This window comes from Geotrypetes seraphini, chromosome 9, assembly GCF_902459505.1.
Source record: "Geotrypetes seraphini chromosome 9, aGeoSer1.1, whole genome shotgun sequence".
NCBI lineage: Eukaryota > Metazoa > Chordata > Amphibia > Gymnophiona > Dermophiidae > Geotrypetes > Geotrypetes seraphini.
The window spans coordinates 148531090-148544571 of record NC_047092.1 but is presented as its reverse complement, the minus strand read 5'-3'; the positions used below and the strand labels follow the sequence as shown (position 1 = coordinate 148544571).

Below are 13482 nucleotides of genomic sequence, written 5' to 3'. Positions count from 1 at the left end.
CCGCGGAAAACGTTGAACTGAGGATCCTCACAGGAGATGCGCCCCCTAGTTCGGGCGGGAAGGCACGCGCGTATGCGCGATGCAGCACTCGAAAGCTCGAGATCTTCAAGCAAGTTTGCTTTCAAGGCTGTCTGCTGCGGGGCTCCATCGGTGATGTCACCCATGTGTGGGAATATGCTGCCTGCTTGTCCTGGGATAATGGATGGTACACAAGACTAAGAATGTTATAATACCTCTGTATTACTCAATGGTGCGACCTCACCTTGAGTATTGCATTCAGTTCTGGTCCCCATATCTCAAAAAACATACAGCGGCTCTAAAAAGTCCAAAGAAGAGCAACCAAGATGATAAAGGGGATAGAACTCCTCTCATATCAGTAAAAGACTAAAGAGGTTAGGGCTCTTCAGCTTGGAAAAGAGACGGCTTAGGGGAGATATGATTGAAGTCTACAAAATCCTGAGTGGTGTAGAGTGGGCACAAATGGATTGATTTTTTTTACTACATCAAGATTTACAAAGACTAGGGGACATTCGATTAAGTTACAGTGTAATACTTTAAAAATCAATAGGAAATAATTTTTCACTCAGGGAATAGTTAAGCTCTGGAATGCGTTGCCAGAGGATGTGGTAAGAGCGATTAATGTAGCTGGTTTAAAAAAAAAAAGTTTGAACAAGTTCCAGAAGAAAACGTCCATAATTTACTCTTGAGACAGACATGAGAAGCCACTGCTTGCCCTGGATTGGTGGCATGAAATGCTGCTATTATATGGATTTTTGCCAGGTAATTGTGACTTGGATTGGCCTCCATGAAGATGGGATACTGGGCTAGATGGACCATTGGCTTGATCCAGTAAGGCTATTCTTATGTTTAATCTTTGTTTAGTGCTATTATAGGTGGAGACGTTTCCCACTTTGGATAAAGTTGAGTACTAGGAAAGGGGACAAAGAAGAAAGTGGTTTGGATTAGGGTGTTTGTTTCTCAAATTTACAGTGGGAGGTTCTTACAGCCTCCTCTATTTCACTGCCCAATGGCTCACATGGGGCTGACCAAAGCCAGCAGCCTGAACAGGAGCTGATCAAACTTACTCCTAAGTGGCTCTTAAATTCTAGCAAAATTTCAGCAATCCAGGTATAAGGTGATATTTAAAAGTGATTTTATCTTACCATGCAGGTTTTGTCCATTGATCCAGTAGCAATTAAAGAGCAGTCCCAGTTGAACTGTGCGCTGCTAATTTCACCTCGATGACCTATAAGAGTATTCACCCTCCTATAAAATATTAACATTTATTGCAATTTACCATTGGCTTGAAACTGTAGCAGTCAAAACTAATAAAAGTAGTGGCTCTCCTTTAAAATTTATTTAAGCTAGGAAGAGAAAGCAGGCATAAAAAGTTCATCTACATATCTAATATATAAATAACTCTAAATTCATGCCTTGCTCACAAGATTTCATTTCTTATGTCAGAAATAAAATTTTTGCTTGATGCATTTTAAATAAAACTACAGCTCATTAAGTAGAAATGGAAATTGTTTAATATACAAATGCAATTTTAGGATTATCTAAGCAAAACATGTTTATTTTGATTTAATTACTCACCTTTCCAAACTCATGCTTATTGTGAGATATAAATTCATCTAGAGTAAGTAGTTCCCTTCCTCAGAGGATTTACATTCTAAATTGTCACCTGAGACCATGACTGATAATGAGATTTGCCCATGAACACAAAGAGAATTAGCGAAAGCAGGGGCATCGGAATATTAATTTTCCTGGTTCCCATTCCACAGCTCTAACTATTAAACCACTTTTCCACACTGTATAACACTATCTCCATATGTATTCAATTATATAAGCCTATATTTTTATAATTTCATGCATAGTAATATACTAGCATAGTATAACATAATAATATATGTGTACACCACAATTACCTCACAGTTCAACATGGTTTCAGTGGCGTACCAAGGGGGGGGGGGCGGTCTGCCCCAGGTGCAAGCCCTGAGAGGGTGATTCCGGTCAGGTTCCCCCCCCTGCGTCCGGTTCAGCCCCCGAAGTCCGGGTGTCGCGTCTGGATTCCCTCTCCCCCGGGCACCATTTACCTGGGGAAACAGCCTGCACAAGGTCACGATGCCAGCGATCTTTTCCTGCTTCGGCTGTTTCCTTCGTCAGAGGAGGGGCGGGACCGTGGCGGAGGAAATAGAGCCGAAGCAGCGCAAAGATCGCTGGCATCGCGATCTTGTGCAGGCTGTTTCCCCAGGTAAATGGTGCGGGGAGGCCGGGGGGATGAGCAGTCCTTTATGGTCGTGGTGAGTGGTGGCGAGCGATCCTTCGAGGTGGTGGGGGGGCGAGTGGTCCTTCAGGGGGGCATCAGGCCTTCAGGGTGGGGCAGGCAGGCAGGCCTTGGGGGGGGGGAGACAGGCCTTCAGGGGGACAGGCCTTCAAGGGGGGGTCAGGCCTTCAAGGGGAACAGGCAGGCAGCCAGGCCTTCGGGGGGGACGACAGGCAGGCAGTCCTTCAAGGGGGGGACAGGCCTTCAGGGGTAGGATGCAGACCTTTAAGGGGGGGACAGGCCTTCAGGGGAGGGGGGGCCCTGGTGTAGAAGTACACAGAGGGAAGGGGGAGGGGATCAAAGAGACGTGCATATGCCGGACTTTGGGTTGGAAGAAATAATGGGTCTGAAAATAGAGGGAGAGAGATGATGGCCAATGGGTTTTAGGGAGGGAAGGAACAGAAAGGGAGAGAAGTTGGACACAAGGGATGGTGTGGAGGGGGGGTAGAGATACTGGTTAGGAGGGTAGTTGGGAAAAGAAAGGGAGAGATGGTAGACTCTGGGGTGGTGGGGAAAGATGGAGAGCTGCTGGATGAAAGGGTAGTTAAGAAAAGGTAGATCTGTGGAGGGAGACGAAAAAAAGGAAAGATGCCAGACATCCGGGGGAGGGAAGGGAAACGGAAGGGGAGGACAGAGTTGGCAGATGGATGGTTAGCACGGAGAAAGAAGAAAGAAGGAGTCCCTGGCATGCAAGTTATCAGAAGACAACCATAGCCTTGGACCAACAGACAACAAAAGGTAGAAAAACTAATTTTATTTTCTGTTTTGTGATTACAATATGTCAGATATGAAATGTGTATCTTGCCAGAGCTGGTGTTAGACCGCTAACGTGAGCTAGGATTTAACAGAGAGAAGAAAAGTCCTTTTTGATTCTTTATTTTAATTACACCACAGTGCCAGTGTGGTTAGGAGAAGCCAAAGGGGGGTGAAAAAGCTATAAAATAAACCTACCAGGATGTTTGAAAAAAACACCCAATTGAGCAGGAAAATTTATTCTATTCAATATACATTATAAAATATATTATAATGAATGATTGTTTTATATGGAATTTACGTAATAAAGGGAGGGAAAAGGGTTCATAATTAAATAATAATTGATAAATTCTTTACAATATATGTTATATAATTCATAAGAAAAATAATATAGAATATGATTTATATAAAATACATTATAGAAATATCAAGTGTATTGTCAAGATAATTGTATGAAAAATTTATAACACTTGTTGATATATGAAAAAATCAATTAAAAAAAAAAAAAAAAAGGAAAATCGAATCTATAAACCAATTCAATAGGCTGAATCGAATCAAAATTTTTTTTCCTGAATCTGGCAGCACTAGTTTGTGCTACTGTCTAAGACTTTAGGACCTGGGATTGAGGAGAGATGGCATCCTCAGTACTTTATAATGCATTAATTTAATATGAGGTCCATTGACGTCTTTTGTTGATTTATTGTAGATTTGGTTTTTATTGACATATTATGTGCACATCCAGAGGGAGGGAGGGAGGGTGGATTTATTTTTATTTGTTGTTGTTTGCATCAATAAAAATTGTTTGAACTTAAATGATTCTCTGAATTCTTGTAAAATTAATGTATGGTTTCTTTATTAGTGCTTATTATCTCTTATGGATATGAAATGTATATCATAATGAGCTTTTTGAAGATTTGATTATTAAATTAAAAATTTATAATAGTTTTAGGATAGGGTGGGGGGAGGGATATAGATTGATTTGTTTCTTGAAAGAGTATTAAGTGATGTCTTAAATATAAAATGTATTTAATTTGTATTGCACTTATTGAAAATGTTGAAAATGAATAAAGAATTAAAAAAAAAAAAATTACTTTATAATGCAAGTGAAACGAGGATTTGGTCAGACTTTTGAAGGGTCTGCAGAAGAAAAATATTGTATAGGCCGGGGACATGAGACATTTTTGTGAATGGAAAGGCTGAGGATGTCAGAGAGTTCAGTTAAAATATGTGCTTTATAAGAAAATATAATAATGTGTTTTATAAAGTTTATAGCAGGGGTGTCCAACACGTCGATCGCGATCGACAGGTCGCTCGCTCAGGCGACCCCAGTCAATCGCAGAGCGGGTTCCCTTCTTCCCTTCTCTTTTTTCCCCTCCTGACTGGCCTGCTCCTGAATTCTGCTGCTGCCTCCGCTGCTCAACATTAAAAAAAAAAACAAAAAAACGGCTTGGAGAATTTATGCTCCGGGGGCTAACGTGTGCTTGTACCGGCTTCCCTTCTCTTCCCTCTGAAACCGGAAGTTATGTCCGGGGGGGGGGGGAGAGAAGGGAAGCCGGCACGCACATGTTAGAGCCCCATTCGCGGGCTAAAGCGGGAGACAGGTCAGTGAAGCTTGCGATTTGCTCTTCTTGCTGCCAGGTCCTGCCTACTTTCTGTTTCCTCAAAGGCAGGACCGGCAGCATTTCTCCCAATAGGTTGATCTTGGGCCGATCAGCCTTCCTCTCCCCGACGTCAATTCTGCCGTCGGAGAGGAAGTTCTGGCCAGCGGAACTTCCTCTCCGACGGCAAAATTGACGTCGGGGAGAGGAATGCTGGTGGGCCCGAAGCAAGGAGAGCTTGGCCGGCGGCGGGTGGCTTTGGGGGCCTGTTATCCGATGGCAGTGGCAGTGGCAGTGGCTTGGGGGAGGGCAGGGAGGGAGAAAGAGGGCAGGCAGGGAGACAGAAGGAAAGAAGAGAAACAGAAAAAAAGAAAGGAGGCATGAAGAGAGAAAGAAAGAGAGGGCAGGGAGAGAAGAAGAAAACGTTGGGGGGGGGGAAAGGGGTCAGGAGGAGAGGAAGCATACAGGCTGAAAGAAGGGAAGAAAGATTGGATGCACAGTCAGAAGAAGAAAGTGCAACCAGAGACTCATGAAATCACCAGACAAGGTAGGAAAAATGATTTTATTTTAAATTTAGTGATCAAACTGTGTCTGAATTTATATCTGCTCTCTATATTTTACAATATGGTCCCCTTTTACTAAACCGCAATAGAGGTTTTTAGCGCAGGGAGCCTATGAGCGTCGAGAGCAGCGCTGGGCATTCAGCGCAGCTCCCTGCGCTAAAAACTGCTATTGTGGTTTAGTAAAAAGGGAGGGGGGTATTTGTCTGTTTTTGTATGGTTGTTAGTGAGGTGACAGTGCATAGAGTCATCTGCTTTGACCTCTTTGAAAAAACCCCGGAATAGGAATGATAATTAATAATTCTATGCGTACAGTGTGCGTTGTGTTTTTAAAAAATTTTATTGTTGGTAGATCATTTTGACTTGGTCATTTTAAAAGTAGCTCACAAGCCCAAAAAGTGTGGGCACCCCTGGTTTATAGCATTGCTGGCCTACCCGGTGAGGTGTTCCTAGTGGTGATGGTGGCAGCGTGTCAATGTGTTGAGAGGAAGAGGTGGTCTGGGAAATTCTGCTGAGCAAACTCTGGGCCTATTTCCACCCCCCAGTTAGTCCACTCCATTCAACTGGTTCACACACTGAGTGGGTCTTTGGGTGTTGTTCCTGGGTAGTTGTTTTGGGATCTCTTCCAGTGGTTTGTCAGTATCTCCTTCTGGTGCAAGGAAGGAAACTTTGTTAACCTTAGCATTGACCTACAGAATATGTTTGTAACAGCGCTGCTTGTGTGGCATTAGGTAGGCTATGTAGTGATCGAAAGAAAAAAACAGACCTTTGCACATTTTTGCACTATATGGTGGGTGTATGAGGAGATTCACATTTCCTGCACAGCTAAGTCTGTGTGAAGTTACCTTGTGCTGTATTTGACATCTAGCAAGGTCTCTGTTTGGAAGGAAAGATCTAAGCTTAAAAATGAAGTGGCCAGAAGTTATGGTAAAAGCAGATAGTGTAGCTGGTTTTAAGAAAGATTTGGACAAATTCCTGGAGGAGAAGTCCATAGTCTGTTATTAAGACATGGGGGATGTGTCTGCTTGTCCTGGATCGGTAGCATGGAATGTTGCTACTCTTTGGGTTTTGACCAGGTATTAGTGACCTGGATTGGTTACCATGAGAATGGACTACCTGGCATGATGGACCATTGGTCTGACCCAGTTAGGCTATTCTTATGTTATGTTCTCATCTGTAGGGGCCTTTGTTTTCACTTCTTATTTTAATGTATTTTTTTTCTGGGAACTTATCAGTGTTTTTTATAATGGGAACAAAAATGGAAGAAGATTAATGTGTGTGAAATGGGGGGGGGGGGGGTTAACTAATTTCTTCAGCTAAATAATTCAATCAACCTCACCAGACATAGGAGAACTCATGCACCATTCACAAACCCTCCAACCAAAAACATCAAAAGAAAAAAAACTGTTCGACAACCTCCTAGCCATTCGAGCTGCAACACTTGACTCCCAACTCTACAACCTATTGACCTCGACCACAGACTACAAAACATTCAAAAAAGAAATAAAAACCCTTCTATTCAAAAAACATATAAAAGCGAACTAACACAATCAGAACTGTCTCAAGCATCACCTGCAACTACTCCATGACAATTCAGACATAATTTATATTATGTTATGTTATGTTTGGAATAATGGTTACATATATGAGGTTCAATAAAAGAAAAATTTCACTGCCTGTTTCTATTCTGACCATTTATTCCGTTTCATGGTCATTACAAAAAATATTTTTTTACATGGGGGGGTGTCAAAAAATGATGGGCCCCGGGTGCCTCATACCCTAGGTATGCCACTGCATGATTTACAAGCAAAGAGAAGCCGAACAACCCCGACAAATTACAAAACATACAAACAGTTACAAATAGAACACATGAAAAAAACCAAAGGTTAGACTTGGACGTCTTGCAGCAATAATCAAACTTTTTGCAAGACATCCTGGAATTTAGACGCTTGGAACTAGAACTGTTTTAGAAGGGTCTAATTGCCACAAAGGTGCCCAAACTGACTAGATGACCATGGCATGCATCAAGGTAAGATACCTCTACACTTCTCCAGTGCTCACTAACCCCCTTCCACCACAGAAAAATGAGAAAAAAAAGGTACATATCTGGCTCTAAAGAAGCAGTTTCTAGTTTGGGGAAGCCTAGTAAAGCAGCACACAGGTGTCTTAAGTAGCCTGGTAGGTGGACTAGTAAATCATAAAGAGGAGATGTAACTACTACATTTATGGTAGAACATGTAAGCCCACCCAAACCCTACTCTACTGCTATATAGGTGCCACCTGCAGCCATTAGTGCTATTGGGATGGTACACAGGTAGGTACAGTAGGTTTGGGGGGGCTCACCATAAATTATAAAGGGGTTATTGTGAGATATACATCTGGCACCCTTTATGTGAAGTTCACAGCAGTGCCCTCTAAGGTGTTCCATTAATCTGTTGGGATGTCTATGTGGCCGGTCCATTACTATGCCGGCCCCTCCCATGTCCAAATGGTCTGCATTTGTACGTTTTCAACATGGATGTTTTTCTGATCGAAAATGGGGTATAAGGTTAGATAACCTGGTGGCCAAGATGTCTAAGTAGACAGTTTAAAAAAAATTATATTTGGATGTCCAGCAGTTTGCCATTCGAAAATGGCTATTTCTGTTCCTCCAACTTTTGACATCCAGTTGGAAACATCCAAGTTGGACTTAAGACTTTAAAAAAAAACAAAAGTCATAAAGGCCCCTCCATGCCTGTCTGCGCCCAATTTAAGCCAGGGATTTATGCCAGGTTTTAGTTGATGTAAATCTTTGCACTTAAAAGTTAGACGCAGATCCTAACGCTAGACAATATACTATAAATGGCGCCCAACTTGGAGCACCATTTATAGAATAACACTTAACGCTTCCTTTTTTCTGTGTCCACTATTCAGGCAAACTGGGAAAATCCCTTCTCTTCAAAATCACAGGTCTTTGGAACGACCTCACCACCCCGCTGCGGAACCTGAGCTCCCTTCAGTTATTCCGCAAACAACTGAAAACCTGGTTTTTCAGCAAATTGTAGCTCTATCCTTCCCCCTTTCTCTCCTCCCTTCTACACATAAGTTCATGTAATCCTTTTTCTTCTTCTCTACCCACTATTTTAAGTTCTTGTAAACCGTGTCGAGCTCCATTCTCATGGAGATGATGCGGTATATAAACTTAAGGTTTAGATTAGATTAGATTAGATATATAGAATTTTGTCCTTAATGTCTAATACATCAATGGAGTTAACATAGCAACGTTCACATTAAAGTGCCAGCATGTATGCATGTCATTTTGAAAATATACATCTCTGTATTCTCCCAAATAGTTGCAGAGGCACTATCAATGTTAAAGAGACAAAAATGCCATTGGGGGATTAAGGAAGTGACCTCTCCTAACCCCTCCTGTAGAGCACTGCCCAAAACGAGCACCTTTATAAAACTTAGATATCCCTGGGAGACCCAGTGTTGATGTCTGGGACCACAGATATACATTCTTCTTCTGAAATGGGGAATCCATCTTTTGGCCTTGCCCAGAACATACCCCCTTGCTGTTAGATTTGCATACAACCCCAGCTTTCTATAATTTAATTTCCTACCTGTATCCAAAATACACATGTAAGTGTCAGTATTTAAATGTGTCTATCACAACTAGGCTTTCTAAAACAACTACCTATATAGTCTCTTTGATAACCTTGATTACAAATTGCCTATTTGTTTGTAAAACAATGCAATACTGAACATTAACAATGTGCTTTGGAGGTTATCTGCCTCTATTTCTCTTAAACATATTATCATTTTAATATAATACTATCTATTTCATACACTCTGCCTATTTCTACTAAAATGTTTTTCATAAATCATCCTCAAAAAGTGGGGAATGTTTAACTCCATCTGGTTTCTGGTGGAGAAAAAAAAAAGTCTCTTATCAATAAGACAAAAATCCCTCATAAAGTTTAATGAGATGTTTATCAACCATGAGATGATGAGGCGTATATTATTTGCATCCTTTTTCAGCCTCCCCTAATACAACTGCTTTCTGGTTATCTTTGGAGGACTATTAACTGTGATAGCCTCTAGATGAGAAAAGAAGAAAAGTGGAAGAATAATAGAAGCAGTTTCTAATCCCAGGAGTCATTAACAGCATGGAAATATATGATCATATAGATATCTTTCTAAAAAATGGATTATAAATAAACCCCCTTAGGTGTCACTGTACAGCATGGAATGAGAAACATACAAAAGCAACTGAAAGAACATTTTTCTACTCCACTTACATTATGCAAGATAAAACTAGGCTTGAAGGCTGGTTCAAGTCATTGTGGAACGTGGCATTCCCAATTTAGAGGCCAAAAATATGTTTCTGTCTCACTTCACTGAACACCTAACAGCAATTTTTCTAAAGAAATAGCCATGTACAATGGAGCAGATAGCAAGCATTTTCTTTTTTTGTGTGTTTTAGAATGCAGTAAGCTGTACAAACCCCCGGCTTCTGTATACTGCGGCCAAAGTTGTGCATGTAAATCTGTGCGCATTGCCAATTTGCACGTGCAACTTAATTGTTTAACAAGTCAATCAGCACCAATAGTTGCCAATTAACAAGTATTTATTGGCACTAATTAGAATTTACGCACACAACTTTCTAAGCCTATAGTACCGTACACTAGAATCTATGCGTACATTTCAAAAGGGGACATGGCTAGGGAAAGAGCACGGGCGGATCATGAGCATCCCTACAAGTTAGGCGCACTGTTATAGAATACACTCAATCTATGTATAACTTAGGTCCAGGCATTTAGGTCTGGTTTTACTGGCATAAATGCCTGTACCTAAATGTTAATCATACAGATGGGCACTACGCATGATTCTATAAACTATGTCTAACTGGAAGCTGACCTTTTTGTCACCAGTTATTTAGGTGATAATTATAGAATGTAATGTAATTTATTTCTTATATACCGCTACATCCGTTAGGTTCTAAGCGGTTTGTAGAAAATATACATTAAGATTATAAATGAATGTACCCCAAAGTCTATATTTCATTATTTCTTTTTCATATTAACATGGAGAATTATTTGCAGTTGTTAATATCATTCAAATGGCTCTCAAGAAAGCATATGTCTATAAATACCATAAGTCAGAATGATGACTCATGTGGCAAAGCTGTATTGAAATACAGATGTGAAAAAATTATTTAGACACTGCATCACTCAGATGATTAAAATACAAGTATCAATGAAATATGTTTAATTTTTGTACTCCCTTCCAAGCAGATGGACAAATTTTGTTGACATTTGCACTAGGCATATATTTTCTTCATGATCACAAAGAATGTGAATTTTAGCTGATAGTTTCCTTCTCTCAAGCCTCGTAGACCAGTCAATATGTGAGTTTGTGCTCCCTTCAACCAGATGGAGAGACAGAACAAATTTTGTTGACATCACCCTATATATCTTGTTGCAGCAGAGAAATTTGCCAGTATACTCATATCAACCCTTACAAATATATCTAAAGAAACTCTCCCTTTCAAAATTCAAGAAATTAAATTAGAGTCAAAATAGCATATCATCACACCTTTTTTCCCTCTTACTACTGGGTTGGATTGGTGTCCATATAACCATTCTTCATTCCTATAGTAAATGGGTTAAGCAAGTTCTTGAACTCAGAGTTTGATCATCTTGAATTTGCCTTAGTAGCATGTTGAGCTTTTTTCAAGGCTCTTGCTCCTTGGGTGGGTTCTGTACTGGTCTGGCAGGATACAAGAAAATTAAATCATTAGGCAAGATTGTAAAAAATTTTAAATTACATCCTGCCAGACTAGCCCAGATGCAGGGCACAATCCAAGCTGCCTTTAGACTGGGTAGGAGGAAGCCAAGGCTGCCTTCAAAACTCTGGCACCAAAAGCCAACTTTTCTCTACTCGATCTTGGAGTACCGCCTTGCCAGTCAAGTTTTCAGTATATCCAACATGAATATGTATGAAAGAATTTTGCATATAATAGAGGCAGTGTATGCAAATCATGTTTATGTATATTCATTGTGGGTATCCTGAAAACCTGACTGGCAAGAGGGTACTCCAGGACCGAGCTGAGAAACACTGGCTTAGACAACCAATTTGTTGTGCTTTGCAACCTTGAAAATCTCCTCTGGAGGGACTGCCCTATACTCTATCCAGGCTGTTGCCTAAACCCTAGTAGAATGGGCCCATAATACCTCAGACTTGAATCCCCACTGATGTAGCTGCCAAGAAGACCCCGGAGAATATACCTAGAGACTTCAGAGCCCTGGGTGAGAGGCTGAGGCATGCGGGAGCTCAGGTGGTCTTCTCCTCGATCCTCCCAGTTAGAGGCAAAGGAAGAGCCAGGGACGAGCGTATCCAGAGGACCAACGAGTGGCTACGCGACTGGTGCAGGGAGATGAACTTTGGATTCCTAGATCATGGAGAGGCACTTCAGGGACTTCAGGGATCAGACAGGCTCCATCTAACCAACAGAGGTAAGAACGTCTTCGGACACCGATTGGCCCGACTGCTTCACAGGGCTTTAAACTAGGTAAGTTGGGGAAGGGTACCGGTACAATAAGCAACTATCCAGAGGAGGAGAGTCGCTACTCCACTTCTGTGTCCGAGGTATGTACTCACCTTGCAAACAATTCTTTAGGTGCCACATCAGTTCAGATGGTAAACTCCCCTCGGGAGCCTAGCAGTCGCAGGGTATGGAGGGCTATGTATGTTAATGTACGCAGTCTGGGCAATAAAATTCTGGAATTAGAGACCGAAATAACGACTGCTGACCTAGATGTAGTAGCAATTACTGAGACTTGGTTCACGGACTCTCATGGGTGGGATATGGCTATACCGGGTTACAACTTGCTTCGCCATGACAGAGAGGGCAAGGTAGGGGGAGGGGTGGCACTATACACCAGAGAGGGCATCAAAACTACGAGAATAACAGATGTCAAGTACAGTGGGGAATCCCTCTGGGTTAACCTGGCCAGAGGCAACGAAAAATGCCTGTACCTTGGTGTAATATATAGACCTCCAAGACAGCAGGAAGACAAGGACACTGAATTAATCAATGACATTGAGAATATCACCTTACGGGGGGATACAGTACTGCTAGGGGATTTCAATATGCCAGATGCAGATTGGAATGCACTTTCAGCATCTACCAGCGGCAGCAGAAGGCTGCTCTCCTCCATAAGGGGAGCACGACTCAAGCAATTGGTGCTGGAGCCTACTAGGGCCCAAGTGATACTGGATCTGGTGCTCACCAATGGAGAAAGCGTCTCGGAGGTCTCGGTAGGCGATAAGCTAGCCACCAGCGACCACAATATGATATGGTTCAACCTCAAAAAGGGTTTCTCTAGATCAAGCACGACAACAAAAGTACTCAACTTTCGAGGCACGGACTTTAAACGCATGGGAGATTTTGTCCATCAAGCACTGCAACACCAAGCGATGACCAATGATGTGGAGGATATGTGGTCAACCTTGAAATCTATCTTACACACAGCAACAAACCACTACATAAGATCAGTAAGTAAACGGAGAAGAAATAACAGACCTCAATGGTTCACCACAGAGATATCAGATCTAGTCAAAGACAAGAAGCGTGCATTCATATCCTACAAACGCTCGGGGGAAAAAGAGGCTAGAACAAAATATATGGCCAAGTCAGCAGCTGTCAAACTGGCAGTCAAAGAGGCCAAGCTTCGAATAGAAGAAAACTTAGCAAAGAACATCAAAAAGGGGGACAAATCTTTCTTCAGATATATTAGTGACAGAAAAAGGAACACGGATGGGATAGTACGCCTCAGAAAACCTGATGGCAGTTATACAGAGTCAGACACAGATAAAGCCGAACTACTAAATGAGTACTTCTGCTCAGTCTTCACCTGCGAGGGGCCAGGGTCCGGTCCACAGTTGCAGGAGAAGCACAACTCGGGAGACCCGTTCCTGAACCACAAGTTTACACCCAGTGACGTCTACAGCGAGCTATCAAAACTCAAGGTGAACAAGGCTATAGGACCGGACAATCTGCACCCCAGGGTGCTCAGAGAGCTGTGTGATGTTCTAGCGGAACCATTAGCCGTACTCTTCAACCTCTCCCTGAGTACGGGAAAAGTCCCTTTGGACTGGAAAACAGCTAACGTCATTCCTCTGCACAAAAAAGGTTGCAGGGCAGAGGCTGAGAATTACAGACCAGTGAGTCTCACTTCAATTGTGAGTAAGCTCATGGAAA

The 13482-nt window shown here is 41.9% G+C and overlaps 1 protein-coding gene across 2 annotated transcripts in view; it reads right to left on the bottom strand.

Moving 5' to 3' along the window:
* DAW1 (dynein assembly factor with WD repeats 1) overlaps positions 1-13482 on the bottom strand; it is a 143009-nt gene that overhangs the window by 48540 nt on the left and 80987 nt on the right. For both annotated transcript variants that reach the window (XM_033959306.1, XM_033959307.1), the window contains exon 9: positions 1164-1266. In XM_033959306.1, the coding sequence (XP_033815197.1) occupies positions 1164-1266 (103 nt within the window). The remainder of the gene's footprint in view (positions 1-1163; positions 1267-13482) is intronic.